Below are 27,042 nucleotides of genomic sequence, written 5' to 3'. Positions count from 1 at the left end.
GAGAGGGCGTTGATTATGAGGAAACTTTTTCCCCTGTGGTTAGGTTTGCCTCAATTCGCCTCATACTAGCCATTGTTGCTTAGTTGGACTTGGAGCTTTATCAGATGGATGTAAAAACTGCTTTTCTCAATGGAGAACTTGAGGAAGAGATCTATATGGATCAACCTCAAGGCTTTGAAGCACATGGACTTGAGCGCAAAGTATGCAAGCTTAAGAAGTCCATATATGGCTTAAAGCAAGCATCTAGACAATGGAATGTGCGCTTCCACCAAGCTATGATGGAAAATGGTTTTTCCATGCTTGAGGAAGACCACCGTGTTTACACCAAGAGATCCGATAATAATTATGTCATTCTGACACTGTACGTAGATGACATACTTATGGCTAGCAATAGCAAGGAGCTATTGGAAACCATTAAGAAATGGTTGTCCTCCGTATTTGATATGAAGGACATGGGTGAAGCAAGCTATGTGCTTGGTGTCAAGATTGTCAGAAATAGGAAAAAGAGATTACCGGGTTTATCTCAAGAGACCTATATTGACAATGTCTTGACGAGATACCAGATGCACAACTGCAAACCAATTGATACTCCAGTGGAGAAGGGTTTGCATTTGAGCCTTGATATGGGTCCTAAGACTCCAGAGGAGAAAACCAAGATGGAAAGAGTTCCATATTCCAGTGCAGTGGGTAGCCTTATGTACGCTATGATGTGTACTAGGCCGGATATTTGTTATGCAATGGGTTTGGTTAGTCGGTACCAATCAAACCCAGGCATAGAGCACTGGAAAGCAGTCAAGAGGATATTGAGATATCTCAGAGGAACGAGTAACTACATGTTGTGTTACCAAGGATCGGATTTGCGGTTAGTTGGCTATAGTGATGCCGACTGGGCTGGAGACATCGATGAGCGCAAATCAACCTCTGGATATGCTTTCTTGCTGAATGGCGGGGCCATTTCGTGGTGTAGCAAGAAGCAAGCTTGTATATCCCTCTCGACCATGGAAGCAGAGTATGTGGCATGCTCAGCTGCGGTTCAAGAGGCTGTTTGGTTAAGGAGATTCCTTCGACATACTGGGATTGTGATGACATCCAAAGAGGCTGCCCTTGTCTACTGTGATAGTACGGCAGCTCTTAGCTATGTCAAGGACCCCAAGTATCATGGGAAGACCAAACATATACAATTGAGATATCACTTTGTTAGAGACATTACATCAAGAAAGAAAGTTGTACTTAAGCACATATCTACTAGTTTGATGGTAGCTGACCCTCTTACCAAACCTATAGCCAAGGATGTTTTTATTTCTCATGTAAAATCCTTGGGCTTGCGAGATTGTGACTTATTTTTGTACCGAGACTTTCTTATTAATGAATAATATGAGTTCATTCCAGCATTTTTTTATTCACTTTCTGTGTGATTGTGTTTTCTTCTAGCATAAAACAACATATGTCAATAGGCAAGAGAATGGCTCACTCACATGAGCATTCGCCTCTGGCGCCTTGGAGGCGAGCAGAGATGAGACGGATTGTGAATGACTTTGTGTAGGTCAATTCATAATCATGATGTCGCCTTGATTTGGAATCAAGATGAGTTTCTCTATTGTGAAGAGAATCGACATGAATGTTCCCACTATTCATGTTGCCTATAGGAGCCAGGTGTGAGTACTTTATGTGGCGCTAGGGTGGCGACAATAAAGTAACTCGGGTTAGGCGCAAGGGGTTGCGACTGGACTAAGACCTGTATGGTGTTGAGATGGACATACGTTCTATTGTATATAGAATGCTCCACCATAGCACATATATCATACTATGTGTGCTTAGCGATCATTGGAAATGAGAGGATGGATCCTTGCTCCTCTCATTGTGTGAGTCCTGGACCTTATGGTCCATTAGTGTTCTTAGTGACTTTCGACGACATCATGAAACGAAGGGTTGATGTGGCTACTTTGGGGTGTTACCTATGGTCATGATAGATTCGACCTAAAGGGGCACTACCGGGAAAGGAGTCAATCCTAAGTGTAGTGATGGTCTGGGGCGAAAGGAAATGTTTGATTCAACTGCACCCTAAAAAGTGTTTGTTGGGCGCCAACCGTATGTGTTACAAAGAGTGAACATTTTAAGGACAAGAAGGTGATCTCTCGGAGGGATCGAGATACCTTTAGTCCGGTGAGTTTGAATAAACCTAGGACACCGTGTTATACTAATGCTTATTTGATTTGTTTCTATGAGTGATGTGCCATTCGGCCTTCTCGGGAAGGTTTCTAGTTTGGGGCTCACGCGTGTGCAGGTATATCACCGGTCGCACAACCCATTTTGCCAGCATGATTGTGGATATTAGTGTCCGGGACACAGTGGTCTATGTATCTGGGGATACATAGTGAAGAGATCAATATATATGTATATCCGGGATATGCATGTGTGTCCTGGGACACAAGAGGTCTATGTATCCGGATACATAGCGAGAGAGATTGAATGTGTATATCTGGGATATACAAGTGTGTCTGGGACACATTGAAAGATCAACACTTGCCCTTGTGCAAGTGGGAGCCGTTGGAATTTATTAATTTGATTAATAAATTAAATGCCCAAGGGCAATATTGGAAACTCACTATTAGGGCGGTTACAAAATAGGTTATATATTTTGGTAACCACCGCATGAGTGAGAAAATAATAGAGTGATTCATTCGCACGAGCGAATCTCTGAGAAACGGCGGCTCCATCTCTCTCTCCCTCTCTCTAAGAATCGCAGGCTTAGATTTTCTTCTTTGCTAGTATTCGATCTTAATTCCATTAATCCACGGCATTTGGGTTGTGGATATTATTCCCTTTCCTCGTGATTGAGGAATCTCGCCGGTAAACCTTTGGTGGTGGAACGAGAACGTGGATCTAGACTTCCATGCTGCGAATACTTCAAGTAAGGGAAAGCGAATTCAGGAGTAAGGAATTTTTTCCCCATCAATTAATTGAATTGAATTACTTTTGATGTATTACCAACATACGGGTTTCACCATCTTCTCGCTCGGAGATTGCTCGGGAGTCAATCCAACTAGTTCGGGACCAAACCAGATATGAGACGCAACAAGACTAATGATGTCAGGTAAGTTGGGTGTGTGAAACCTTCCCACGCTCATTACTTGGCACATACCCACACCTCTGGACCATACCAAAAATGTAGAATCCGGAGGCCTTGCCATCTCCAAGGGTTTATCGTGCGGCACATGTATGTGCTATGATGGTGCATTAATAAGGCTCTTTGTGAGCCCTTCTTAGGGGAAAAAATTAGAAAAATTAGAAGAAAAAAAAATTAAAAAAATAGAAAGACATCCATTGTATTATTTCACTCTTTTAGTTTAATGCAAGTGGCAATTAGTACAACAATTTCACATTTATTCAAAAGGAAAAGGAAAAGAAATATGTTCAGCCATGATCACAATGGCTCTCTTAGATACACACGCATCCATGGACATCAAGAAGCCAACGTGGTAAGAGGGCAACTATCAAATGAACAAGCTACAGAAGCCGAATAGTTCCTTTGGATGATGAAGGAGTCATAAACCAACCCATCCCTACTCTTCTTGTATTCATAGAGTAGGGTTGTATGGTTGAAAGCTGTAAGCTTAACAAATCCCCAATCAAGGTCCTTGTATATACTCCAGGTGGTGTTGACTGGCGAAAATGGATCAAGTGACTGGCCTCCACCCCCTATAACTGCATGGATGGTCCCATTCATGGTGCCCTGGTAGAAATTTGTTCCTTTCATTGTACAAACACTCTCGTACACTGGACATGTCCTTTCGTATTGATGGATATGGCCATACACAGCCAAGTCTACCCTGTATTTCCGCCAAAGCTGTTCAAGGCTGTCCCTTCCCATTGGTTCGCAAGAGGTCCCTTCTAAAGCATATGGCATACCTGATGAGTAACCCAACACCCGATGTGCAGCGAATATCAGCCATGGCTGCCTTTGCCTATCAGCAGATGCTAGGCAACTCTCTATGAACTGATATTGAAGGGTGCCTGGTCTCCAGTCATGTTCGGTATCAGCTACGCAGAAGTGGAACATACCATAATCAAAGGAGTACCTGATAGAGAAAAGACAACATTTCAATCTAACACTCCATTAAAACACCTTAAATTTGCATGGACTTATAAGTAGGCTTAGATACCAGAAGTTATCCTTGTTGGTTGTAGGAACACTGAACATGGTCTCTGCTAACACACCACATTCTCCTCCTGAACCAGTAGTAGCATAGAAGGATCCTGAGTTGGGCCAGTCACGCTCATGATTTCCACTGTAAGAACAAATTATCGATTGTTATTCAATACATAAATGAAAATCACGAATGCACAGTTTGTTCAAGTAATGGTTGTGACCAGGATTACCGACCTTGAAATCATGTAATGTCTCCATTGTGAATGACTAAATCATAATTGTTTAGGTCATTAATTAGCTGCTGTGTGGTGTTAAGGGAACCAGGTTGGGGACCATATTCATTGGAACCATCAGCCTCAGCCTAAAAGAACACATAAATGTAGATTAGTCATTGCAAATCTTGCATGTATATCATTATATCGAGCGTCTGTTAGCATTTATTAGGTTTCAAGCACAAGGTTGCTTAAAATATTACACCTTGAATATCTAATCTGGAATACCCAAATTACTGCTTCCAGATAGTATTTATAGACAACACTAGGGTTTCAATGTAGATTAGTCATTGCAAATCTTGCATGTATATCATTATATCGAGCGTCTGTTAGCATTTATTAGGTTTCAAGCACAAGGTTGCTTAAAATATTACACCTTGAATATCTAATCTGGAATACCCAAATTCCCTCCTTCCAGATAGTATTTATAGACAACACTAGGGTTTGTGATTAGTGGACCCTCCGACGAGGCCTACCACACTTTTCAGATCTAACTAAGCCATTAGCTCTTATTAGAACATAAGTTAGGTATAGTTCAAAAACCTCAACAGCATGGCACCAAAATGTGGATGCTATACTAGGTTCATATTAGGAGGATTGCCATTTATGACTGTTCAAGCTGAAACTACGAAAGATCATTAATCTAACCTTTCCCATGTCACCAAAAATAATTATACGCTGTAGAGAATCTTGTCCGGGAAAAGGAGCTGCCTTGAAGGTGTAAGTTGGACTCCAAACATATGAACCATTGAGCAATTTATGTCCAAGCCTATATGTATACCTGCATCATAAATGTTAACGTTTCAAGGTTATGGCTCTCATATAGTTTGAATAAGTTTACTGATTCAAAAGTTTACAAGAGCTTCTAATGAACAAAATTTGTCAAAAAAGAAGGTTGGGAAAAGCAGAATATGTTACAGTGCATTAGGCCACAACTCCCTCATGGAACTTGTATGTATGAAACCAGGATCACGCCATCCCACGGTAGTAGCAGGGGCACCTGAATATGGAAAACAAGGAAAATGTCTTACTTAGACAAGGGTGTTCGATCTAAGGCCTTTATTTTCAGTCAATTTTGTAAATGACAAAAGAACAAGAGTCAACGAGGAGATGAAGAAGAAAATTTTCACACACCGCACAAGCTTTCACGAGTGAAGGTCAAGGTTCCAGCTGGGGAGCTAAGCTGAGTTTCTCCTTGTCGACCCCATTCCACAAAAGGTTCTGATTCATTGAGTCCATATCCACTTGTCCAAGTTACAGTCATCTGAATATCATCAAATGAAAACTTAGATAACTGCAAGGCTATGAATCGCCAGCAGATCATAACAGAATAGTTTTTCCTTTTCTCCTTTCTGTTAAGATCTAGCATTTTGTTCCTATTCGCCGAAAACCCTATAATTAGTTGCAGAAAACAGTTTCCAGTTCCTCGAGATCTTACAAATTATCTTATGTCAATTAACAATTAGAGAAGAACTAGCTTACTTCATTCCATGTTTGTCCTTGAGCTAATCGTGGGTAAAGAGGTGCGTTTGGGTATGCAAAAGCCACTACATTTGACACTGCAATCAGCTTCGGCTGTTTAATCAAGAAGATGGTTAGTGTAACATATATTGTCTGCCTTGATAAACCACAGAAACTCTAAAACTGTTATTAGGTTAGAGCTGCAGCCAATGAAACAAGGCTGGGAGGAAACAGAAAGCTGTTAAGAGTAGAGACATACACTGGAAATTCCACCGGAAAAGAGTGCAAAAGCAAAATCTGCTCTCTGGTTGATAATTAGAAATGACAAAGTTCCATTGCCTGTTTTGCTATAATTTGAAGTTGAGTAATTGGCATATTGGTACTGCACAGAGAAAAGAAAATGATTCAATCTTACATTTACTCAAAAATCATAAGCTCTTCCAGTTCAAAGCCCTAGCCACAAATAGATAGTTTTACATTGGAACCACTGGAAGTTTAATTTGAGAAAACAACCAAAGGGTGAGGACAGAAACCTTAATGGGAGCAGAACAGAGCCGAGGAGCAAGATTCCCATATGGTGGAGGACATGTAGAACCACTGGAGATTTCAGCACCAAGGAACTTTGTATGAGATCATGAGCATTAAATATAAAATGAGAACCAGAAGTTCTAGATTCAGTACTGAAGATGTATCATTATGTCTTACTTTAAAGCACTTGCTGGAGAAAATACTCCAATCCAATCACTATTTGATGCATTTGGATTGCTAAATGTAATAGTCACCCACTGACTAGTTTCACCCTGAATCAATGGAAAAATCCCGCTTTAGTTTCCAATATGATTTCAAAGTATTTTTTTTTCATGCACAGTGACGAAAATGGAAAACTATTGGGATCTTGGGTTTAAGACACTTTCAGTCTGAAGAAGACTCTAAAGCTTCATTCAAATTTGTGAAACTAAACCAAGAGACCTTTTATCAGTGCGAAAAATTCGTTTAACATGCATCACGGAAAACCAACTGACCCCTTTTAAAGGGAACCAGCCCCTGTAATCTGATGAACACAGAGGCGAAACGGGCCATTCCCTTTTAAAGGGAACCAGCCCGTTTCGTCTGATGAACACAGAGAGCAAATGGGCCGATTCCCTTTTAAAGGGAACCAGCCCCTGTAATCTGATGAACACAGAGGCGAAACGGGCCAGTTCCCTTTTAAAGGGAACCAGCCCCTTTCGTCTGATGAACACAGAGAGCAAATGGGCCGATTCCCTTTTAAAGGGAACCAGCCCCTGTAATCTGATGAACACAGAGGCGAAACGGGCCAATTCCCTTTTAAAGGGAACCAGCCCCTGTAATCTGATGAACACAGAGGCAAAACGGGCCAGTTCCCTTTTAAAGGGAACCAGCCCCTGTAATCTGATGAATACAGAGGCGAAACGGGAACCAGCCCCTTTTAAAATGATGAACACAGAGAGCAAATGGGCCAGTACCCTTTTAAAGGGAACCAGACCCATGTCCGATGAACTCGAGAGGCGAAAGCGGGCCGGTTCCCTTTTAAAGGGAACCAGCCCCTTTTAAAATGATGAACACGAGAGAGCAAATGGGCAGTTCCCTTTTAAAGGGAACCAGACCCTGTAATCTGATGAACTCAGAGGCGAAACGGGCCGGTTCCCTTTTAAAGGGAACCAGCCATTTCATCTGTGAACACAGAGACCAAATGAGCTGATTCCCTTATAAAGGGAACCAACCCCTTTATTCAATGAAGAGACATGGTACAATATGACATGATGTCTCCTCTCCTCTACTTATCTTTTATGGATCAAGAATCTTAAAATCAATATGAGTGCTTCCTTTAGCTTGTTGGATATCAAATTTATTTTGCTAACATTGCTAAGCTGGATAAGATGTAACCAAAATTCCAGGCCGAAAGATCATCGGAATGCTTTAACAGTGTGTTTGAATGATACAGATACTGTCCCTCATCCTTTGATACAAAGTACTACCACTATGCATATACAAAAAAAAATTGTGAACCAGCCCCAATATAGTTGAATGATACAGATACTGTCCCTCATCCTTTGATACAAAGTACTACCACTATGCATATACAAAAAAAAATTGTGAACCAGCCCCAATATAGTTGAATGATACAGATACTGTCCCTCATCCTTTGATACAAAGTACTACCACTATGCATATACAAAAAAAAATTGTGAACTAGCCCCAATATAGTTGAATGATACAGATACTGTCCCTCATCCTTTGATACAAAGTACTACCACTATGCATATACAAAAAAAAATTGTGTTGTAACCAATATAGTTGAATGATACAGATAATGTCCCTCATTGTTTGATACAAAGTACTACCACTATCCATATACAAAATAAAGGGGAATACAAAATGTTTGAATATGATAAACCCATGTATGTCCCTCATTGTCTGAAAATGAGACACTCGTTCTGCATCCTCAAATGTCACCAACGCAGTACTGAATTTTGGGACGAAGGTACGTGTTGTATAATCCAACGACAAAATAGAAGCAAATAATAAGTTTGAAATTATTTGCATAAATGAGCAATAGAAACGAGAGATTATCACTTAATGCATTTACCTTAGATGAAGAATTATCAGTACTTACACCAAGTTGAACTGAATTTTGGGAGGAAGGTACGTGCTGTATAATCCAACGAAAAAATAGAAGCAAATAATAAGTTTGAAATTATTTGCATAAATGAGCAATAGAAACGAGAGATTATCACTTAATGCATTTACCTTAGATGAAGAATTATCAGTACTTACACCAAGTTGAACTGAATTTTGGGAGGAAGGTACGTGCTGTATAATCCAACGACAAAATAGAAGCAAATAATAAGTTTGAAATTATTTGCATAAATGAGCAATAGAAACGAGAGATTATCACTTAATGCATTTACCTTAGATGAAGAATTATCAATACTTACACCAAGTTGAACTGAATATTGGGAGGAAGGTAAGTGCTGTATAATCCAACAACACAAATAGTTAAGAGTAATTGTGCAACCTCAGTAAAATTATATGAACAATGTCAATGTTTGGCTGAAAAATAAATTAAATTTACCTGAGTTGAGCATGTGTTATAGCCGTCAAACATTGACAAATAATCAGACTCTGGCAATGATACTTGTATGGAGCCCTGTCCTTCAACTAGGTTGACAGTCCTTTTCTTTTTACTTTTTTCATGCCAGGGCTTGATTCTTTTTCCGGATCCCCTTTTCTGAGACTGTTTTGGTTTTAACTGTAAAATTCTGTACGCTTCACCATTTATTTCGGAGGGTTGGTCAGTATGTGAAGGAACGTCTACATGTTCTAGATCGTTGACAATCCCATTCAGATGCTTACATAGTATGTTATAACCAAAACTTGTTTCACATGCTTGGTTAATGACTTTCAAAAATGACGGAGTAATTAGCCTAGTTCGCTGTAAGCAACTTACTTCTCCATCAGCCTCAAACCTTGCATCCCCTTCTCTTCGTGTCCCGTCAAGTATGTGCACATCTCGGGCTGATTTTCTCCATCTCAGTAAAAAATATTTTATCGGAATGCACATGAGTTGGAGATAATGGAACACTCTTAACATATGGGCACAACAGATCCCAACAGTCTCAAATTTCTTACAACTACATGTTACGCTTTCGGTCTCTGTATTACGCAATACTCTGTATGCTTTCCCTGTAAAGGAACCAGTCGCATCTGCCTTCAAAATCACATATTCAACATACATATTTGCGACATTACTCGCTGTTGATAGCGTGACTATCCACCAACTCAAACTCCTTCAAAAACTCTTTGAATATAGTTGGAGTATATAATCGGTAAGCTTGATTCAACATAAGTTTCAACGAATGTGCACCCCCAAGAACTTCGTTACGTGCATCAAATTCCTTTTTCAATTCATTTGCACGTTTTGCGTCCACAACATCCTGGAAATGTCTCATAAACCTTAGAAGATCAAGTTTGCGGCCAAGACATTGTTTCAAATCAGCATTAAAACTTTCAACCAATGTGTGTGCTCCTCACACCTAGTGTGAAACAGTTCTTCATGTAACAACATGCCCATTTCTCCCTTATTTCATATGTTCTATCTAGCCAACTAGTGTTTAGAACCCCTTGATTTTCTCTTAAATTGGTCCATGCATATTCAAATTCATCAACTTCGTATAATGGTATATGCATTTGTTCAAAATTTTGAAGAACCGTGACTTGTCACTCATCAAATATCCATGGTGTTTCTTTGCATTTTGCAATAGATGCCAAGTGCACAATGCATGGCGTGTATTAGGTGCAACCTCAGTTAGTGCCCTCGCCATTGCAGCATCCTGGTAAGTGAAGATTGTAATTGCCTTCTTATCACCGTTAACTCCAAAAAAAGTTCGAAATAACCATACAAATGACTCAGTGGTCTCATCATATAGCAAGGCAGCTCCAAATACGACCGAGTCCTATGATGATTAAATCCCACAAACACACCCAATGGTCTATTTTCTTTGTTTGTGCAGAAGGTAGTATCAAACACAACTACATCACCAAATAGTTGATAATCACATTGCATCTGTGGATCAGCCCAAAATATATTAGTCAATTTGTCCTCACTGTCCATCTGTACAGAATACACAAATGCAGGGTTTAAGTTTCGTTGATTGTCTAAGTATAGCATCAAGCTCCCGGCATCCCCATATGCCAAATCACGCTGCCGTTTGTTATTCAAATAGTTTTGCAAATCTTTCTTTGTGAAGCCAAGATTTTCATTGCCCCCTACTTGCAAACCCATCAAATTAAATGTCATTCTTGTTCCCATTCCAGTTCTATCAGCCATTGCTATTTCTGTGGCTTGGGTAGTTGATATTGCACGCTGGGAGCGCATCAAATGTGCAGCTTCTTCAACATGAAGAACATGGTTGTGTTCATCCACAAATTTGTCAACTACTAATAGTCCTTCATGATCTCTTTTTACAATCATCCTTGCTAAACAACCTGTTCTAGTTTCAGGACGATGTTGTTTCCCTTTCACCTCTCTTTCTATTCGGTATCCTTCTTTACTACACAAGAAACAGCGTTGCACGATGACACCCTTATCTGTCGTGCTCCTGTGTAAATAACTCTTCCGAACACTGAACCCACTCATGCGCCCATACTTATTATAACAGTCATACGCTTCATCAAATGATTTAAATTCCATGCCTAATCGAGGTGTCACATTGTCATTCATTGTTTGATGAAACTTTCATAGTTAACCACAAGTACACATTAATAAAAGTTAGGAATGGCACGAAGATTTAAGATTCATAAACAACAAAGATGAAGCCTTAAGGTACAAAATGACATGACAACATCCGGGAACACAAATTTCCCGATGCATAAAACTCATAAGTAATTAAGTCGATGAGACAATGGTGCAATTTAAAATCGTATCACAAATTGATTTAATAAACTGAATAACAACGACTTACACAGTACATATGGACCCAAAACCAGGAAAATATAGAAGTTATTCGCTTTCATATGTAATGTGCACAATAAATATGGAAATGCATGAGAGTTATAAATATCAAATTATCTAATATGAGAAATTTCCTTTATAATGGTAGCTCAGCTACAATATAACCATTTAACCATGATATAGTAGTAGACAAAATTGGGTTGTAGAAAGAGTAAAAGTAGAATAACCAGTACAGATAGGTTGAACACAAAATCGAAATAGATGTATAAACAATCCTACTGATACTCTTTACGGTCATACAAAGAATTAAAACACTGTACAAAATGGTCATACAAACAATTCCCACAGAACATATATATAAATTGTTGGTCATGACGAGATTTGCAGGGAAGTATAACATACCAATAATGGTCAGAAAACGATCTGGACGGAAATACAACTAGATGCAAACGTATATGTGTATTCAACATCAATAAAATAGGATACACATATATAAAATCTATTCAATAACAAACCATATCATTTTGTTCAATGTTAACTAAACGAAGTGATGTTTAAACTAATACATGCAACATCAACTTGGTCTACTTCAGTTATCTACGAAAAAAAATTAATCTTCTTAATCCTTAAACCAAGCCATATATATATATATATATATATATATATATATATATATATATATATATATATATATATATATATATATATGTAGAGTATCGTAAATCACATCATATATTATAGTCCAGCAAAATCATTTCATGTGAATAGACGAAGTGAAAAAGTTGGGCATGTTGTGGACCAACGAATCAATGGATATCTGAAGTTTCATGGGTCACATTTCAAAATATGTGGATTAAAGACAAATATAAATATGAGCAGCATAAATAGTTCAGTTTATTCAAGTATCACAACGAAGCCACTCTCTATACGAAATAACAGAAACAAAATGATCGGACTCACCAACTGCAATTTGAATGAGGTAAACGCCACCACAGAGTTGTTACAGTCTTGCTCTGCTTCAAAACAGAGGCTCAAATGGAGTTCTGTTAAGATTTTAGTGGTACTTGAATAATATTGTGGGAGAAACGTGAGAGCAGCTGATACTATCTACGATTTTGTTGTGTAAAACTTTCTTCCAAATCCAGAGTGACACCTGAATAACCACCCATTGCATTCACTTCTTTTTTGCTTCAACGAATACAAATTTACCCAGATAACCAAAACCAGTGCTTCAATCGATTCCAGAGAGCAAATGGAAAATCACTAATGTGCTTATACAGACAGAGAAGAAAATTTTCATTATACAGAAAGCAAGACCAAAAATTGCAATTTTGCTTCTAAGGTGACAACTGACAAGTAATGGCTCCCCAGTTTGGCGCCATTTTTTTGTTCACATCATTGTAATAGTGGCTTACCATGGTTAGTGAAACCCAATCAAATTGATCGAATCACCTTCGGCTAGTCTGATGAGGGTAAAAGAGAGCAGGGCTGGACTAAATTTGGGCTCAATAGAGTTCACAGTATATGGACACTTATTGAATTTGATTCAGGATTCATATGGGCCTGGGCCTAGCCCATATTTACAACAAATAAATAGCTCATTTAATGTTTCCTTCTCCATTTGAATTATCAACTTCAATCGTATCCTATCTCTCACCAAAGTTGCAGATTTCAGCCCTAGAAGCAACAACGAGGAGGCTAAGAGAAATATTCCCGGTTACCATATACAAGGAGAAGAAGAATGGTGTTAAGGTTATGAAGAAGGGGTCCGAACGTTTTAGAGCAAACGTTCCAGGTATCTGGTGTTAAGGTTATGAAGAAGAATAAACACTCTCCACAGTTTCCAGATTCGACTCTTCCATCTTTCCTTGCAGTTCTTACTTCCTGCTTCTTCTGTGTCTCACTTGTTAAGAATATTTTGTTCAGTTAACAGGTAAGATTTACCTTATCAATCCACATGTTATCTGAGAATTTCTGGAATGTTAACCTAAATTATTTTGGGTGTTGTTCAGTAAATGGAATCTGGTGTATGTGAATTGCTGTAAAATAGCATGTTTTATTAAGTACCACCAGCACAGTTGTACATAGCATTCTTTAATTCCCATTACTTTTTAATTGATTACAAAGTTAATCAGTATGAACCAAAGTCAGGTAGGTTTAAAATTTGGAAAAAAACCGTTTTTGTTCTGGATGAATTTTATAGTAATAATAATAATAATAAAATTACTAATAATTATAAACCAGTTCACTCATGCTTGTCATGGTTGTTCTTAAACTTCCCCTTGTTGGTTTAGTATTTATGTTCTTCGTACATAGTTGAAGTGAATTTCAGGGTAAATGAGGGCAGTCAGAGAAATTAAATGCTTCAATAGAGGCCAATCTAGCATATCACATTCAATGGGGTTCAAATTGTTGTGTAATTTATCTCAAACAATTACTTGGAATTCACTTCTCCTGATACCTGTGATTATAAGTCTACCAATATCAGAGCCAATCACATCCACTTTTGGTACAAACAATCCTCCCTTACTTTCCGTTGTGAATCTGTAGGCTTTTTGAATAATGTAAACCAACTCCCGTTGCATTTGGTTTCAGCTTCTTACTATCCTGGTGCATAACACTGGGTTTACTCGCAATATCTACGTATATGTGTACTTCAAAGTCTGGGTTTAAAATAATACATTGTCTTCGCAAAGGGGCAACATTTGTATAGGTCTATATAAAACTCAATAACTAATGTGTTTTCAAATCTTCATTTTGTTGCAGTTCAGTGATACGAAACTCCGGAATGGGTGGATGCTATTGTGAAGATGGGTCATCTACAAGTATGGAGCAACCCACTCCATTATGCTATTGCGGGCAAGGGAGGATGTTGCTGCTCACTTCAAATACAAAAAAAAATCCAGGACGGAGATTTTATAGGTGCCCAAATGGTGTAAAGCATCCATTTTCTTTTATTTGGGTAGATCAGATGTGTGGCAGTGAAGCAGCAACGTATGTACGTTCTACAGCTTCAACGTCTTACGAAAGTGTGAATAGTCGAGGACATGAGGTGAGATTGCCACCAATATTTGACGACCGACATCGCAATCCGATGAATTTGGATGCTGCAAGGCGAACCCTTAATCATCAACGGCAAAATCAAAGACTGTTGGACCAAATTACATTGGAACATCTTGTAATTTTGTTCTTATGTGTTTGGCTATTCTTACTTTCTTGTTATGTACTTTATTCAAGAAACATTTAACCCCCGTACGTTCAATGTCACTACTGTAACATATACGGTAGGACAATAGTAAAGTGGATGGGTAGTTCAGTACTTTATTTCAAAAAAATGTATTCTTATCTATGTGAAACACTTATCACAATGTATTTGAAGGGTTGGAAGTAGTTGTCAAAACAAGTTCACCTCTAATGTATGATATTGTACAGAATCAATTATATAATCTTTCATATATATTGTCCATATGAGAGTTAAGCGGTGATGAAACAAATAATTCAACCCATATATGGTTTTATTTTTTTAAATTATTGATTCCCTTTTATTAGTGTTACATCTGTGGCTTTAAACATTACTGTAAGTCTTCAATTTATAATTTTAGTGACTATAACAGTGTGATGGAACATATTAATTTGACTACGAACCCAAATCAATTCACGATGACAAAATTGGGATCACCGCCATTTTGTTATGTAAACACATACCAAAGGGAATGATTCTCTTTTAAACGGCAGCAACCCGTTTCGTCTGGGAACACAGAGAGCAAATGGGCCGATTCCCTTTTAAGGGGAACCAGCCCGTTTCGTCTGTGAACACAGAGAGCAAATGGGCCGATTCCCTTTTAAAGGGAACCAGCCCGTTTCGTCTGTGAACACAAAGAGCAAATGGGCCAGTTCCCTTTTAAAGGGAACCAGCCCCTGTAATCTGATGAACACAGAGGCGAAACGGGCCAGTTCCCTTTTAAAGGGAACCAGCCCGTTTCGTCTGATGAACACAGAGAGCAAATGGGCCGATTCCCTTTTAAAGGGAACCAGCCCCTTGTATCTAATGAACACAAAGGCGAAACGGGCCAGTTCCCTTTTAAAGGGAACCAGCCCTTTCGTCCCGATGAACACGAGAGCAATGGCCCCTAAGGCCGCCCGATGAACACAGAGAGCAAATGGGCCGATTCCCTTTTAAACGGCAGCAGCCCATTTCGCCTCGTGAACACAGAACAGAGAGCAAATGGGCCAATTCCCTTTAAAAGGGAACCAGCCTGTTTCGTCTGTGAACACAGAGAGCAAATGGGCCGATTCCCTTTTAAAGGGAACCAGCCCGTTTCGTCTGTCAACACAGAGAGCAAATGGGCCGATTCCCTTTAAAAGGGGGCCAGCCCGTTTCGTTTGTCAACGCAGAGAGCAAATGGGGCGATTCCCTTTTAAATGGAACCAGCCCGTTTCGTCTGTGAACACAGAGAGCAAATGGGCTGATTCCCTTTAAAAGTGAACCAGCCACGCGTTTGGCGTCTGTGAACACAGAGAGACAAATGGGCCGATTCCCTTTTAAAGGGAACCAGCCCGCTTCGTCTGTCAACACAGAGAGAAAATACGTTGACGAACTTTAAAAGGGAACCAAGTACTTTCTTCATGAGAACACATACACCAATGGGGTTGGTTCCCATTTCATCCCGAGATCAAAAAGTATCAAATTCCACATTACGAAATAATAAAAAAGCTAGCACATTTTCACGTTCATACATATGAAAAAATAACACTTTGAATAGGCGAAAATGCCGTTCACATATGAATGTATGCTTTATTTGCATTGTAACAAAAATGCGTGAACACGTCGGTGCGGCAAAATATTCAATTCACTTGTTAACAAAGAAATTAACCGATCAGACAATGTAGTCAAATACTAATGTGAATGTGTTGTTTCATCTAAGTCCATGTAAGAGAATTTATTTACATTAACTCCGGGGATATAAAAGAAAAGAATCCAGTCAGTGAGAAGGTTTAGTGAACATATTAAAATGGATCCTAGATCAACTCAGAGGGGTAACAACGAATTGCACACATAGAAGAATCAGGTTGTGGTGCCTTTCATGGGGTGGTCATTCAACGTGGTGTTGTATCTGGCCACAGAGTGCAACACAAGTGCTGATCAAATTTCCACAAGACAAATATTGAACCACATAAGGTTTTCCATGGAGGTTCAACTTTCTCTCCTCTGTCTGTCACCATCAGATGCACCACCTATCATAGAGAAACAAGGTAACCAGTACTAAATTGTTAGTACACGTAATGAATAGAAAAATCCAGTCAGTCTGAAACAGAATGTGTCCGTATTAAAGAAACGCCTGCAACAGGGAAGAACATTCTCACCACAATATCAAAGAAGAACATAGTCACCGGGCCGATTCCCCCGCTGGTAACTCGAACATGTGTTAGCAAAATTTGGATTTTATAAATTAGACATATTGGAAGTATCATAATTGTTTCACTATGGCATTGAACATAATGATTTCTTCTATATTTGATAATTAGGTTGCTTTTTAGTTCCTACTTCTTAATACCACACCACGAAGGATGACAATATTGCATGGCAACAAGGATTCCTGATCAATGCAAGAAAACAAAAGACAATGTGTAACAACTATAATGAAGTCATTGTTGGAGGAAAGGCATGGTTGAAAGGGGTTGGTTCCCTTTAAAAATACGACATTTGACGATGTTGATCCTTGAATAAATATATTGGAGAAAATAAGTGATGCTCCTACTTATCACCCAAATAGTAGATATCATGGTTTACCGCTGAATTAAACAAACTTTGTGAATGACAGACCAAAACTGGCAAGTTTAATGCAGTAATGCGATGAATAAGCTCAACCAATTGAAATAGCAAGAAAAGGGCAAAAGGCCAACAATCACAATAACCGTTTGGATATTTGAAGATGGGGATAATACAATCCTAAACTGTAAGTTTGTAACTCAAATAATGACACTAATGTGAGGAATGGATATTGGAACTCCAAATATAGACAAAAAATACTAGTCATAATACCAATGATTCAATATTCTCAAGCAACAGGTGCAGACAATTAGTACACTGTACAATGAAAAAGAAACATATAAAACCACCTGGAAATAAGGAAGCAATGCCTCTTCTACGATAGCACTCCCACCAAACTGACTGGTCTTCTCTGGAGGCATTTTTGACTCATCAAAATCCTGAGCCACATTTGGAGACTGATCTGTTGATGATCCTTTACCCCCAAAGAAGTTGATTAGAAAATCAAGTTGATCTTGATGAAGATGCACTAGCATAGGAAGGAATGCGATGGTTAACCTGGACCGAAAAACCAAAACATAGCCATGCTTCAGAAACTTATAATCAGTTCACTGTCTTCTGGACAACGAGGTTGGAATCTATATTGTACATCCAAAACTATTGTCATGGTTTTCACTAGGTCATATGGTACTCTATTATTGTTGTAAATGGAATCTGAAATCCAATTACACTAGCACATTAAGGCCAAAAGTTGAAGGTCATAAATCATTACTCTTAATCTAGGGCCTTCTAGGATCAAGATTCCAATTAAAATGCTTCAGGTGTTTTAATGATGCAAAACACAAAACAAGTTCAATTCGAAATAGCCATTACTGTAAACAAGAATCCAAAACCAATTCAAGCCATTATTGCACAAAAGATTATCTTTCATACGCCAACTACCCCAATCAGGAACATTTAAGTATCTAAGCAAAAGATTTGAAGTAGAGGCTTTCAAGAGAAAACCTACAAAGTTAAGATCCGAATATTGATTTTTATATGACATAATGCATTGAAAAATGTATTTAACCATATTAGTTATTGAGATGATGCCTCCAAGGTTCCAATGATGCAAAGTATTTATTATACCGTTTTTATAAAAGGACAAATCAAAAGGACCCCAAAAAAAAAAAACCTCACAAACAGATTGTGAAAGGGATCATGGCCAAAATGGTATTTTGTTTTAGGGTTAATGTTATTTACGTCTGTGTTTTCTTCTACGGTCAAACAATTGACTTTTTATGTTACATTTGGCAGGGCTAGGACTAGAACCAAGGCTAGGGATAGGGACAGGGCAACCTGTCCCGACCTGGCCTAATCAAAGAATATTAGGCAGGTTTGGGCTTGCTTGGCTCGTCTGGGTTCAGGAACAAAGACAAGAATTTTAGGCCTTGAGTCAAGGCCGAGGCTGGAATGGGCTTTTAGCTAAGAGCATTTGGGGCTGGATTGGGTTTTAAAAAGCCAGGCCAGCCTCCTCCTGTTGCAGCCCCATATTCATGTTTTTATCATTACTTAAAACCCGGAACCGCTGGTAAATGCCTAAAAAATTGCACTTTACAGATGAAATTTTAAATTAAATATATCCAGCATCAAAGAGGTTCAAAGCTAAGTTGAGAGCAGAGAATAAACGAAAAATCAAAATCTGAACATACCGGTACTCCTCAAGAGGAGTAGAAGGATCTGGTATGACAGATTCCAAATCCAACCTGAAAGCTTTGGCAGAGGACTCTCTAGGGTGATCCTTTGAATGATAATCTCCTAAAACCTTCAACATTAAAAGGATAAGCATTATTCAAATGTCTGAATCCTATAAATGAGAGTGTCAGTATAAATTAAACTTTAAGCATAAAATGTCATAGAGCTATACCAACTTCCAGGGTGCTCTCTTGCTGCTATCAAGAAGATGAAAATCCTGAACTGAAAGAGAAAGTTTTGACATGCATATTTCACCATCAGGAAACATATCATACCGAAGATCCATCTTACATAATTCAAGCTCTAAACAAACAGTAGCATCTCTGCCACTTGTATTCATGGTGCTTGTGGTAAGCAGTGCACTCCTCCCTGAGTCATCCCAGTCAGTCCCATCATACATTCGCCACCTCATGCCAATATTCTTGAGAAGTACTCTTCCCTTTGCCTTGGAGATTCCACCAGAACTTGTAGATGGAACCTCACTTTCTAAGAACTGGAATTCTTCAGGATGGTCACCTACATGTGAAATATGGTTTTCTAAAATTATCAGTGAGGTATCCTGATACCATCCACTACTTCCATTTCCACCTTGGGCCACACTGCTTGATTTGTATCCAACGCATTCGAGGGCAAGGACTGGTTGGTTGCAGATAACTCTGATGGAGGTCATGATTCGGATAAGTAATAGCCTTCTCTAAATTCTGGAAAACCCTCACCATGTAGGGATGATACATGAGGGCTTCCCACCCCTCGTCCTGACATTGATTCATTAAAGGATAAACTATGTGAAAAAGCTCCAGCATGACACATATGTAAATCATCTCCAACCAGCGCTCCATCAAGGGAAAAACAGAATTGGGATCCACAGGTATTACATGTGCTTGAACTGATCTTGTCAAGATGAAATGCATCCTCACATATCTCATCCATCAGACCCACCACAGAACCACAGTTTGAGTCTAGACTTGAAGCATGGTTTCGAGGAGGTGATGAGGCAGCACTGCCTTCAGAGATTATTGTCTCAGAAATCAAATCATCCCTATCAAGTGCCTGCTGAACATTATTCCACCTAGACTGCAAATGCACAACTGATTCCTCCACATCAGGTGCAAAAAGGTGCTGCAGTTGAGCAACCAAATGAAGAAGACCAGATGTTGTATCATGGCAAGTCTCCAAGTTAATATGAGATTCAGAACATTCTACTTCCCATAAGAGGCCATTCTTACAGTTTGTTCTCAACATTGCTTCTACAAGTGCCTCCCTAGCCACTTTAACATAACCCATCTTGCGAAGATGTTCCACACTGTAGGTACTTTTAGCATTCTTGGATCCAGATAATGCACAAAGAAGAAGCCCTAGATCTTGCACCCTTATTTTGTAATCACTGTCTATAGAATTTGACGTAGTTTGATTAGAAATATTCAATGAAGCAGCAGCCAACAGACATGCCACATACAGTTCTCCTGACTCTTCACCGGTCACCACATTTTTTATGTAGGGCTCGTAACTCAAAGCAGCATCCACCAAGTTAAAGGCAAAAGTCACTTGATAAGGTGAATCATCCACAACTAATTCCTTGTTTGAGTTCTTGCTCTGTGTCATCAGAAGGTAAGCTGAAAAAGTAGGTTATTGAATTCAACCAATCCAAACGACCACCTGGTGCAACTATTGTACCGCTTCTGATGGTTATAGACGTAATACATTGGAAACTCTGGGGGTCCCAGAAGTGCACAACAGCAGTACCAGCAGAACCAGCAGATAATACATTGGCACCTTCACCATCACCACGGCCAATTGTAGAGTTGCTACAAGAGATTAGCAAAAGCTCCTTAGATGGAGCTCCCGTGATTGAACCCCAAAGTCCACATTCGCCATGGCCCAACCAAACAAAATTTAGCATCACTAATCCATCCAATATTTGCAACAGATAATAACTCAAACTTCTGTACTTTCAACTTCAAACTATCACAGGAGCCTGGAAGTTCCGTCTGCAAGGAAGATTTTATATCCTCCACCTTATCCACATCAATCAGTATTTCGACAGATTCACATTCAGCAAGGATCGACAATTGTTCTGCTTCTCTCCTGGGATTGTCACATGGAGCAGCACTGTTATCACTAGCCATGAATGTTAAACCATCTAAAATCTGACTAAGAAGGCAATGTATATCCTTATACTGAGAATTGTTAAGGTGGATTGAAACAGAAGTAAGATGGAAATGCAGGAAAAATGCAGAGCTCAAAATCATTTCTTGTCGTGTATGAGAATGTGTATTCTCCACATCCTTCAAAGTGGTTACAGATGCAAATTCAGAACCATAATCCATCACCTTATTTCAACTCATTGAACACTGGGCAGTAGCTAAGGACTGACCCTTCTTCGCCATCCAAGGACCAGTAACAGGACCCTCCTGCCAAGACATAGTAACGCCAGGATAACGACCTCTCCTGCTAATTACTGAGAAAAACTTATGGGCAGAGAAAGCATGCTTCTGGATAAGTGAGTCATTGCCAATAGGAACTTTACAAGAATTAATTAAATAAAGAAAAATATTCCCAAAGTCCAAATGGATGGAACCAGAAGCCCCAGACAGTTAATCGCCTTTTTGACTGCCATCTTGAATTTTTTCCTTTGTCACTGGTGTACAGAAGTCAATTGCAATAAACTGATCCCAGGAAGCATAGCATCCGAAATTAAGAAAATTGCAATTAATACCTGCAACTATTATTTAATAAGGAAAAGTGGATAGATAAATTCTTGTGAGCACAACAATTACCTACAAAATGAGAACTGCATCTCCACATTTTGCATTTAGATAGTGTAAACTTTTGTCATCACATTCATGCTTTTGCTCTTCATCATGAAAGGAAAGTACAAGAGAAATCCCATTAACAGTTGCCTTTAGGTTTGTCTCGACATGCTTCTGATCTGCACATGTATATGATAATAAAATAGATAAAGAAATAAATACGCATGGGTTACCCCAGAACAGTAATCAAGTGTTACATGTTAAGAATACAGGGACCTCAGGACATAAGATGACAGTGTAGATACCGATATTAGAATGTTGATCAAGAACATACCAGTGGGAATTTGCAATGATCCAGAAGCAAGACTGGATGTAGCAGTTATTGCGCTGAAAACATAACATGTCAAGTTCCATATACCACTGTTGGTCAATGCTGACTGAGAATTCCTCATTCCATCAAAGCATTCAAAAAATTGATCTATGCTGCAAATAACAGAAAGGCATAATAACTTCTGTTAATAACTCCTCATTGAGGTTATGCTAAACCCAGATATTGGAATTTCAACCTCATCTCGAATTTGATCCTTGGTTGAAACAACACTTGGTTAGAGTTTATGCAAATACACCCAAGTGCCATCAAGTCACTGCTGATGTGCAGAAAACTAGATTATTTGGAGCTGACTAAAGCTCGAGTATGTAGAGTGAGCTAGTGGGGTTTTAAGTCTTGTAGTCTCATGTTGTAACTCATAACTATGCCCATCGTGTCATATGAACTTAATAATAATGATGACCATGTGCGAAATATGATACATCACAAATTTTGAGTTCGAAGTTAATATTCATATTATATGTTATATATTAAGTATATTATAAGTGCAATAAGTTTTATGAGTGTACATCTTCATTTATTTAGCATAAATATTTCAAACTTGGGGTTGTAATGGAAGGTACAGTTACAACTGTTTTCTCATCAACACGAGGCCAAAAATGCATTCAAAGGGCCTAAAATAGATTGGACGGAAATTCTTTGTCCCAAAAGACCTTCAAAGTCACCAGCATCAGCCACCAAAATGAGGTGAGATGGGGGAAAATTTCGGGCCCGCGTAATCGCTACCGGGAGCGAGGTTCCGAAACCATAGAAGGAATCAATCATGATGATTGAGACATTGAAAGGTAGGAGACAAGATACTCAAAAAGTTGTACCAACCCCTAAACAACTCAGTATTTGTCATAATGGTTGAGAGTTATCAGCTAGTTTTAAAACTCCCACTTTATTCAGGATACACTAACTAAAGTAACACAACATAGAAATAAGAAAGAAACAAATAAACATAATACATAAACTACCCTTGACTAGGACTCAGACACTACAACTACTTGATGTATCTTCATGGTAAAATCTAACTTTCTCTTTGGGGTTTGCAAACTAGTCTCAGTTAGCCAGATGGACATTTGCAATTTTCTTTCAAATAATTAAGAGTAACTAAACATATTCAGCTCTAAGGCATATCTACTTAATCACATCATACAAATGGACACTGTTATTTAAATTAAACTTAATAAGCAGAAGGCTGCTAATAAGTTCCTTGCAAATAACATTACCTTATCCTTTTATGATTTGAGGAACTCTATCATTCAGCAAGCTATTTAAAGAATCAGAAGAACCATCTGAGTGCTCCGATAACTCCGAAAGCTGCAACTCTTCTGCAATTTGATCTAAGCGCCGACGGATATACCGTACATCACCCCTGAGGATAGCAAATTCTCTCTCAAATCTTGACAATCTAGCTCCATCCGGCTGATCAACACCCTCACCAACCGGTGCTCCTACATTTGCACCCTCTGCTCCTACATCTCCCAATGGTATTCCAAAACGAAAATTACTGGCAGATATTTTTGCATCTTTCTTCTTCATCTTCTTCTTCTTCTTCTTCTTCTTCTTCTTCCCCACTTCAGAATCCTCCGCTGACAGATGAATATGATAATGCTCAAAAATGTGTGTCAGCAGTTTGCCATAGGGGAGAGCCCGATTAGGTGCCAATCTAGTGTACTGCATCATTTTCATAATGATGTACGGTAGGTTCAACTTGTTACCTGTATGCACACAATAGGTGACATAAGCTTCAAATGAATTTAAGCTGTCATGGTGACCACTGCGAGGTACAACATTATGTTGCACAATGTATGCAATGGCGTGCGGAAGTGGTTTTAGCTGCCTCAGCTTCACATGCCTTGTGTCACCCGTATAATTCAGCATTATATCCCTATATGTCACATCCACATTAATCAAGTCATTGAACTTCTTCTTAGGCTCCCAGAATACTTTTGCACCTTCATTTGAGATTTGTAGAATCTCAGCTAACGTACAAATATCAAACTTTATTTGCACCCCTTTAACTTTGCTTATGGCTCCAATCTCTTCCCCAACTCCTTGGACAATCAAATTCTTATAAAACTCTTTCACCAAGTCCTCATAACACTTGGTATTTACCTCAAGTATTTTTTCCCAACCGATCTCTCTAAATCTGGCTGCTAGACCTACAGCCTCGAAAGAAGGAATGTCCACTTCCCTTCCTTCAGCTATAGCTTGCTTATTTAATCTTCTGGGATTGCATTGGGGATAATCATCATTGAACCAGCCCCTTTCTTCATCAGCTTCTACCACTGATTTTCCCTTATCCTTTGCCATAGCCTTCCGCTTTGATAGCACATGCTTTCCACTTGCTGCCATCTTACGGCCCATATACTACTCCAACTCTAATTGCTGCACATATCAAAAAACATATTGGATAATCAACATTTAACATAAATTAAAGTAAACTATAACAAATTTAACATGCAGCCCTAAACTGTAAAATAATAAACAAAAGGGTCCAACCAAATTTAACACAAATTTAACATGCAGCCCTAAACCGTAAAATAACAAACAAAATGATCCAACACAATTTTGAGTGTGTGGAAGAGCATCATCTGATTAATTTTTTTAAATCTTACAAATGAATAAAACAAAATATCAACAACAAACTAAGCCTTATCCCAACTAAATGGGGCCAGCTACATGGATCCTTTCAAAACCAAATAGGGAAAACCTAGGTCCACATAAAGGGAAATAAAATGCAGGAGGAAGAAACATAGTCACAAATCCAGCCACAAGTCACCTACCTTGGGATCCCATGACTCATCTCGAGTATCTTTTCAAATAAAAAATTCAGTCAACATATCTGAAATTTACATTGCATGAGTAGGTTATTTATAGCCTTCAAAAAGATTATGAGGTTACAAGCTGCAATAGATGCTGTCTCTAAGGAACAGACTGTTATGCTAGTCATGCACAAGTGTTATTGACATACTTTTAGAAAGGAAATGTGCCACTAACCACACCTATCAAACAACTGACCCAGGGGTAAACTTGTTCAAGACAAGACTTACAATAAATAGATAAACAAATTGCACCAATTAAACCCACTTGAACAAGGAGACAAATGACAACCCAGATACACACAGTGACCCTTCATTATACAAGGTCACCGTTCAAAATAGCAGCTCGAAATATTTAAACTAACCATTCTCTCTACAGGATTTACCAATTGAAATGAGAACCATTAAGACACTCTAAAAGTTTACCCAAATGCATCAATTTTATGCAGTACACAGAACAACAAAATTAAACCCCTCCACAACCCCACAAAAAGGTAAAACAACAAATACTAAAAGAAACCGACCAAGTTATTACAGAGCATTTTTCAGCTTTAATCAACGACAAAATCAGGGTTTCGACCACATCATCAGGAATTTCCGTGGTAAGGGTTTTATGAGTTGGTTATTACCTTTTGAAAGAAGAATCGCAGAGACGAGACGAGACAATACCAGAATGCCCCTTCGATTTCTCTAAATCGCAGATGGAGCTTCTCCTCTTCTTCTTCGTTCTCAACTGCTTCTTCTTCTCTGCTTCTTCTTCTTCTCCTCTGCTTCTTCTTCTTCTCCTCTGCTTCTTCTTCTTCTTCGCTGCTTCTTCTTCTTCTCCTCTGCTTCTTCTTCCTCTTCATTCTCAACTAACGACGCAGTAATGCGATGAATATACAGCTTCGTACGGAAGCTTCAGAGTAGCCAAAAACGAAAACACTAACAGGTCTTCTTCTTCTTCTCTCCTGCGATTTCTCTGTAATAACTTGGTAAGGTTTGCTTCAGATCAGCCAACAACGAAAACACAAATGAAAATGAAATGGGCGGGGTGGTTTTGAAACAGGGGTTTGTTTCGTATATTTCTTAAGAATTTGAACTGGTTGTATATACGGTTACTGTACAACCGTATATACGTATAGGCTGGTAGTATGTAATACACCATTAATAAGATATACTATACCCAGTCGAACCGCCCAGATGGACCGGTTGGTTTGCATCAGACCGAACCGAACAGATCGAACTCTGTTCACACGCTAAACGTATATGGGTAATGGGTTTTTTTCATTATTTAATGGGGAGGATCATCCGAGCCGTCCGATTAGATCGGACGGCTCGCTCCACCGTAGTGCGCATTTATTACGCACTACAGAAGCAAAATTGATTTATTTAACCAAAAAAAAATAGAAAAAAAATATTGATTTTCCTAACACAATAGAAAAGAAAATTTACCAGCAATCAACCTCAGCCAACCAATTCCCAACACAAATAGAATATTCTGATCCTTATGCGGCGCCTGCAACTTACCTTGAAATCATTGATGAAAAAAAATATATAAAAAATAAAAAGGCAACTTGGTTGGCTAACTGGCAAAAAACTGACGTCTCATGGTATGAGGTCAATAATTTGAATTTTCTTGGGGTCAGGGATGAAGCTGTCTTGTATATTTAAATAAAAACTAGCCTAAGGATGTAGTTTAGGTCTTTAGCTAACTCGGATATATCTCACATGCCAAAAAGAATATTAAAAGGAAATGCCTCATCTCCAGCCACTAAGGCAAGGTTTTACCCTATACATGTGGTTCAGTTCAGAGCTCGTCATGGCAAATTGGCATGCTTTTAAGAAGAGGAACATCATTTATGACCATTGCTTTAATATATCCTAGGATCTAACCCAAAAACCTTACTTGTGGGCCTGAGAACCCACTGATCAAGTAAAAGCAAGTTGTGGGCCATCCAACTAAAGACCATTAGGTTAGTATCTAAATCCATGAATGTCACATCCCCCCAGCTGGTACCCTAACTGGCATACCCGAGGGAGTGATCCACAGCCCAAAAGATCAAGTTTAGGAACGATTATATCCATTTCGCACAATAACATAATCAAAAGCAAGAACAAATCATAATGTTTAAGTAATTTATAATAGAAGTCAAGAAAGGATCTCAGAAGGACCACTATAGAATATCAGAGTGCGGAATAACAAGATACTAAATCAAAAGACAACTATAGAGTATAGCGGAAATATACCCTAC

General features: G+C 38.8%; 1 protein-coding gene and 1 pseudogene across 2 annotated transcripts; both read right to left on the bottom strand.

The window, feature by feature from the left end:
• Positions 1-3,463: 3,463 nt before the first annotated feature.
• Positions 3,464-11,125, bottom strand: LOC149011249 (putative inactive purple acid phosphatase 27). Its single transcript, XM_089162594.1, is given in 11 exon segments — positions 3,464-4,079; positions 4,164-4,289; positions 4,339-4,511; positions 5,071-5,203; positions 5,341-5,422; positions 5,557-5,686; positions 5,905-5,997; positions 6,143-6,265; positions 6,417-6,480; positions 6,589-6,683; positions 10,676-11,125. Coding segments are annotated over 11 exon segments (2,085 nt in total).
• Positions 11,126-17,127: 6,002 nt separating this feature from the next.
• LOC149011248 (autophagy-related protein 2-like) lies at positions 17,128-24,341 on the bottom strand (annotated as a pseudogene). The gene is made up of 7 exons (XR_016174556.1): positions 23,705-24,341; positions 23,347-23,458; positions 21,945-22,093; positions 21,642-21,789; positions 19,033-21,455; positions 18,818-18,930; positions 17,128-17,684 (listed from the first exon to the last, which is right to left on the bottom strand). The product of XR_016174556.1 is annotated as an autophagy-related protein 2-like (transcript).
• Positions 24,342-27,042: the final 2,701 nt, after the last annotated feature.

The sequence above is a fragment of the Hakea prostrata genome, chromosome 7 (assembly GCF_041222555.1).
Source record: "Hakea prostrata isolate BN-2017 chromosome 7, UWA_Hpros_2, whole genome shotgun sequence".
Lineage (NCBI taxonomy): Eukaryota > Viridiplantae > Streptophyta > Magnoliopsida > Proteales > Proteaceae > Hakea > Hakea prostrata.
This window is presented reverse-complemented; position numbering and strand designations above follow the sequence as displayed.